Source organism: Pavona decussata, unplaced genomic scaffold (genome assembly GCF_977016875.1).
Source record: "Pavona decussata unplaced genomic scaffold, jaPavDecu1.1 SCAFFOLD_179, whole genome shotgun sequence".
In the NCBI taxonomy this organism is placed as follows: domain Eukaryota; kingdom Metazoa; phylum Cnidaria; class Anthozoa; order Scleractinia; family Agariciidae; genus Pavona; species Pavona decussata.
This window is the reverse complement of record NW_028145589.1, coordinates 410,382-416,445: the sequence shown is the minus strand read 5'-3', so window position 1 is coordinate 416,445 and position 6,064 is coordinate 410,382. Positions and strand designations below refer to the sequence as shown.

Genomic DNA, 6,064 nt, shown 5'->3' with positions numbered 1-6,064 from the left:
TCGTTTCAATAGGCCGCGCCCGGGGGGGCGGAAGGGTACTCCCTTAAATTTGGGATAGGTGTGTGCCGTCCACCCTATTTAAAGATGAGACAAACGAAAATTGATACCCTATTTAAGGCCCACACCCGAACAATGACACCCTATTCAAGGGAAAAACAAAAACTAAGAATTTAATGTCGTGAACGGCTTTATTTCGTTCCTGTAACATCGAGCGTAGAATACTAGAGCCTACCCTAGTTTAATAATATGCCATCATAACCATGGAACATCTTTCAGAGAAGTTTGTTCACTACCTTGACAGTGTTATGCTGATACAACTTTGGTACCCTATCAAAGGATCACACCGGGAACACACTGCCAACACTTGCAAAAATGATACCCTATTTAACGATCGAAACCCTCAAAAACCATACCCTATCAGGCGGCACATGCCTATCTAACCCATATATGGGAGTAATTCCAACCCCCGGGGAGGCCGCGTTACCTTCAGGTCAAAGGAACGGTTACCCCGGTCACACTGGATAAGAGGACACTGATACATCCAGTCACAGAAATCGTTTCAAACCTTTATTTACAACGTGCAAGCGGTTATTTATTCTTACGCTACCTTAACGGTATGCACCGTTAACGTTGGTCGTGACCGGCTGCAGTAGCTCTCCGAAGCGTTGCGTGATGACCCGAATTACAGATTCAACGCTTCTAGGCTGGAGATGAGTGAATGTTCAGTTGTACGTCCAATTCCCTGCCATCACAGGTTTTTTCCTGAGTATAACACACCAGTTTCCTTTATCGTAATACTGTTTCTCGACTGTTACGTCACTGAGCTGGCTGCAAAGTTCCACAAGTTCGCCATCTTGAAACACGTGATAATACCTATGAAACACGAGACCTTCAGTGACGTCACCCTTTTGTCCGTTTACTTTTCTCTGTTTCTCCTGTTGTTTTCCTGGTCCGCTGTATTTCCAAGGTACAAACAAGTCTTGTTGCTCAAAGGATTCCCTGCTGGCATTCACACGCAACCTTGGCTTACTGTGATCACTCGGGTTTTCAGATTTGCTTGGAAAAGTCTCTTTAGTCTCTTTAATATTTTTCAAGGACTCGTCTTCGATATTTCCGTCTGTTACACTGTCATCTTCATTAGTTCCCGTGAAGTCAACTTCTTTCAAATTTTTCTTTTTGACTTTTTCGATTTCTTGCTCCAAGGCCCACACATACACTAGCACCAGTCCACCCGGCCGCGTAACTCGAACCAGCTCCCTCAGACCTGCCAGACGTCGCTCGGCCGTTGAGAGATGGTGAAGGACGGCAATACAAAGACAGACGTCAAATGCATCGGATCTGAAACAAATAAACAATTTAAGTTTGCTACCAACTGTCGACACTAATCTTCAGTGCTTGCTTTGGTGTACCCTGCTAACAGAGGCTTTTCTGTTTGTATACGCTAAACAAGCCAACTACTCGAAATACCAGAGACGCAAACAACTTTGTAAATGCTAAAAAACTTGCAAGAAAGAAACGCTCTGCTAGCAGGTTAGCCTTGGTGAACAATAACTGGGTAAAAATCGGGAACAAAACCAAACCCAACCGTGGCTGCTTACAAAAGTCTTCCCGCACTTAGTTCCATTTCACAAAAAAAACTTTGCTTCCTGACAAAAGCGGCACCATTTGACGTCATAAAAATGTTGGACCTCGGAAATTTTAGGCCGAAAACGGGCGATAATCACATACAAATGTGTAAACTTGTTACGTTATTTCACTTTTTGAAATCAAATTTAGAATTTAGACGTTTCGAAAAAACTTCAATTTGCTGTAAGAGTGAAGGTTCCCTTTAAATTCCGAATGGTACATTTAACTGAAGGGTTCACTCTTAGTTTCACACTAGTCATTAGAAAACTGTGCGTTGTCTGGTGTCTTGTTAACTTCAGCGTACTTTCGCTCTCATTACCTGTATGGTAGAGACAAGATATCGCAAACAATCACAGAAAATCCTCGTTCTCTACAGATAGCAGCAAGGTTGAAACTTCTGTCGGAGCCAGTACTGAATACACTGTTGTTTATCCCGAGATATTTTCCGTTCCCGCATCCGACATCAGCCATGAGGCTACCCACGGGCTGGTCCCGCAAAAACTCTGCGATCCTCGGCCACGGGCTGTGGCGTGTACCGCTAAAATGTGGGGCTATCTTCTCATATACTTCATGTACGTGAAGTTTTTCCAGTTTTTCAGCTTCTTCTTCAGACTCCGGAACATCAGATGACGGTGGTACTTGAGATTTACTTTTGTTACCCTTTCGGGAATCGCATTGAGATGGAAAAGCACAGTTACATGGAGCATGGCGAATCCTGCGCAGTGTAAGCGATATCCTGGTTTGTCTTTCAAACAGTGTTGTGCCCAGTCCGGCTCCTTTTATTGAGGTGCTCTCTTCACTGTCAGGTTCATGTACCTTGGAGCATTTAGCGCCACTGGCCCTCTTGTTTGATGTGCTGTTGATGTTCTGTACGATATCAAATTTTCGAGGCGTTATACTGAAATCAAAGCAAATTAAATTAAATTATGCATAAATTATGAAAGAGTATCTATAGGGCTCTAAGTATTGTTTCTTAACCTGGAAATAGGTTATTATAAGTTGGATCATTGGATAATGCGGAAATCCAGAGTTTTGATTGGCTTAGCGGCATTGGATATCAGCCATTACACCATGCCCAAGAAACAGAGACCATTATATCGTCTTCTGGTCTTTCTTGCAAAATGAAATCAGATCTAGCAATATTTCTTGGTTGTTCATCATTAAAAAAAATCTTCCACCCACACTTGTGTGAATATGGTATGGGATCATTATCATAAGCAAACTCAGTGCTTAGCACCTCGTTGGCTATCAATCATCTTTTTTCTAATGCACACTCGTGGAAAAATAAATAGTTTTAATATTTAAAAATTGACTCAGGAGAGCTTCATGCAGCTTACCCATGACTCCAAAGATATCTACTCTCTCCTGTCATTACAAGCAGACTTCTCCTGGGTAAAACAATTGGCACATGACGGCCATCAGGATGACGGAATTCCATGGTAACCTGAGCATGACACAAACGAAAAGAATGATTGAGCAGGCCTGCTGGACGAGAAAGATTTTTCAGAATAAAAAGGCACAAAAGTAGATTGAGGAGAACAAGATCAGAAAACAGTGGCCAGGAAAAGCGGTGACTTGATTACAAACACATAGAACAACAACATACACCCCACGCCAGCACCTACTGAGTTTGTAGAAGATGGAAAAAGAAACAATGATTTATTTAGTAATAAATGACTTATACCTGTGATCCAAGGCTGACTGAAGCAATCCCATCCTCAAAAGCTGAGTGAGTGTCCACATGAGGAGGAATGCCTTCAGAAAAAAACCAACAACAATAGCAGTTTACCAAAAGAATGTTGTTGTTTTTTTGTCTGTGCTTTCTTTATGAGAAAAAAGAGACTTAGGCATTTTGTTATTGTTACATACAACAAAATAAAACACAAACATCTTTTAAGTACAATGCCGCCAAATCCTGGAACACTCTTCCTCGTAACTTACGTCACGATCTGTCTCTCACTAGTTTTAAACTGAGAGTCAAGAAACATCTAAATCACCTTTAGTTAGTTAATTTCTCACCTTCATGAACTCTTTGAATGACTTTTGCTTTTATTTCTATATTTGATTATTTATTCTTATTATTTTATACAGATCTCCATTTAAACCAGCTACGCTGAATTGGAATTTCTGTTTAAATAATGTTTATAAATAAATAAATAAATAAATATAATACAGCACTATGTTATACAATACAACGCAGTGCAATTTGATTATAATACAATACACCACACCATATACATGTATCCCAACTTCTGTACTGCTGTATGAAAAATCCCAAACTGTCATTAGAACATACCCTGGCCTGGTTTGTACTCATTAACAGTCATTTGATCAGGTTTGAATGACACATGCATTAGGATCCATTCCAACAATGTGTCACAAACACTGGGGATGCCATCTTGTAAGGGATTTGATTTGTCCACATTGTTTGTTCCATACAAAAACTCATAGCCAAAATGTTTGACTCTCCTGTGGCGAAGCTGCTGATTGGCTGCAAGGAAGACAAAATGTACTTAAATCTTTAATCAAAAATAACATTTGGACATGATGAACTCTTTAAAGTGGGATTCAGACATTTGGTATAGTCCCATTTCACTGAAATAAGAGGGCCACTTAGCACAAATTTACATTTTTTTTTTAATGAAAAAAAAAACGACTTAAGAGAGACTTAAGGAGATTGGGTTATGTCTGGAAAACCAGGAGTTGCAGTCCAAATCCAGAAGGCTCCCAAATAATCTGGGCAACTTGGCAGGTATGCACATGCAAATGTTTCCATACAATGTAGCAGATTTCCTGGAAAGAAATTGTCTAAGCGAACAAAAAGGTCACCTATATATATATTAGTGGAACCCAGTAGTTTCTTTCAGTAATATCTCTCCCAAAGGCCTGAATCACCTCAGATTTTCAAATTTAATATTGTGGCGACACATGTGTTTTATTTTGCGAAATGTCACCACAAAGTGTCATAACACTGGAAATCATAATTCCTTTTGTCTCCAGGGCCCGTTTGTTCGAAAGTTGATTAACGCTAATCCACGATTAAAAGTTAACCGAGGTTTTCAACTCACTTATTAAAGATGATTTTAAAGGCTCATTTTAATCCAATGGTAAAGGAATGTCTAAGGCAAAACTGAGGGGCAAAATCTTTTGGAGAAAACCTTATGGATTAGTAAATATACTCAGATCAAAGCTCACGTTAACCCAGGATTAGCTTAATCAGGTTTTGAACAACTCGGCCCAGAGGGACAAAAATGATGTTTCAAATGCGAAGATTTTCAGACAGCCACCAGCATCTCAGAAATTTGGGAGATACAATATTATTGGTTTGCTGAAATTTTCTGTGACTTAATTATTCAGTTTGGAAATCTAAATGCACCAGCTGGTCTAAACAGCCCATTTGATAGACTCTAAAACAAGCTGGACAGACAGAAAATGACATTCTGGGGAAATGTCCAGACCAAAATTTCGCCTATTTGTCATAGTGCACTATCACAAATTATCACTTAGATTTTCCTGTTAGGCATATATTTATTGCAGCTGGTTAACTTTATTATATAATGAGCCCTTTGGAGCTAACGGTCACATCATACAGAATCTACCATCCTGGAGAGCAAATTGCATGCTGGGACATGTACATCCAAAATAAAGCAACTTCATCCAGTCAAACTTGAATTTTCTTTGTTTTGGATGTCCCAGCACATAGCTTGTTCTCCAGCATGATAGATTTTTTGTACCATGTGACTGTTAGCTGCAAAGGGCCCATTTTATATTTCTGTAAACTTCTGTGCTGGATGCTTCGGCTGTATGGTCATGATTCAATACCTGTCCCTTGAATTTCATTCTCATTGTCATAATTGCCCCATCCTAGAGCTTGGATCAGTTCTTCCTCTTCTGCTTCACTCACAAACTCTTCCACCAGAATAAGGCCGGCCGGTTTATCCAGATTCTCAACAGTAACCTCATCTGGTACACTTGCGAGGAAGGAAAGATAAAACCTAACATCCGATCTGGGGAATTCTGAAGGACAATCCAAAACACGTCCATTGACCTTATCCATGGCTCTCACTGATTCATTGACGTCTTCAAACGAAATGAACGAAAACGATCTTCCGGGAAACATTAAAATGCGTTCGATGTTGCCAAATTTCTGAAACAAACTCATTATTTGACTCCGCTCCACGCCACACATCAATCCTCCATTTCCAATCATCAAGTGCCGAGTTGGAGTTTCTGAGACCGTGGCTGGATCGGCGTTATTTCTACGAAGACTGTTCACAAGTTTCGTTTGTTTTCTTAAGGCCTTCTTCTCTGTTTTGGTCAATTTCGTGGCACAAGATTTCATCGCATTCGAAGTCGCCATCTTTATTTTAAGGCAGAAACCGCACACCCAATGTTCGCTGTCTCGTAACTTTTTTAAGTAGACCGCTGATCAATGTGT

At 40.2% G+C, this 6,064-nt stretch overlaps 1 protein-coding gene across 1 annotated transcript; it reads right to left on the bottom strand.

Annotated features, from left to right (window-relative positions):
* Positions 1–553: 553 nt before the first annotated feature.
* On the bottom strand, positions 554–6,064 carry LOC146463287 (tRNA (carboxymethyluridine(34)-5-O)-methyltransferase alkbh8-like). The gene is made up of 6 exons (XM_085084528.1): positions 5,449–6,064; positions 3,923–4,117; positions 3,311–3,381; positions 2,964–3,070; positions 1,946–2,524; positions 554–1,338 (listed from the first exon to the last, which is right to left on the bottom strand). Exons 1-6 carry the CDS (start codon positions 5,984–5,986, stop codon positions 723–725), a joined length of 2,106 nt encoding a protein of 701 aa, XP_084940654.1. The 5' UTR covers positions 5,987–6,064; the 3' UTR covers positions 554–722.

Coding starts and splice junctions, on each gene's coding strand:
- LOC146463287 (XM_085084528.1), bottom strand. CDS start 5,986: ATGGCGACTTCGAATGCGATGAAATCTTGTGCCACGAAATTGACCAAA. Junction 3,071..3,310: donor CAGTCAGCCTTGGATCACAG/GTATAAGTCATT, acceptor TGTCATGCTCAG/GTTACCATGGAATTCCGTCA. Junction 1,339..1,945: donor ATCTTGTCTCTACCATACAG/GTAATGAGAGCG, acceptor TATTTGTTTCAG/ATCCGATGCATTTGACGTCT.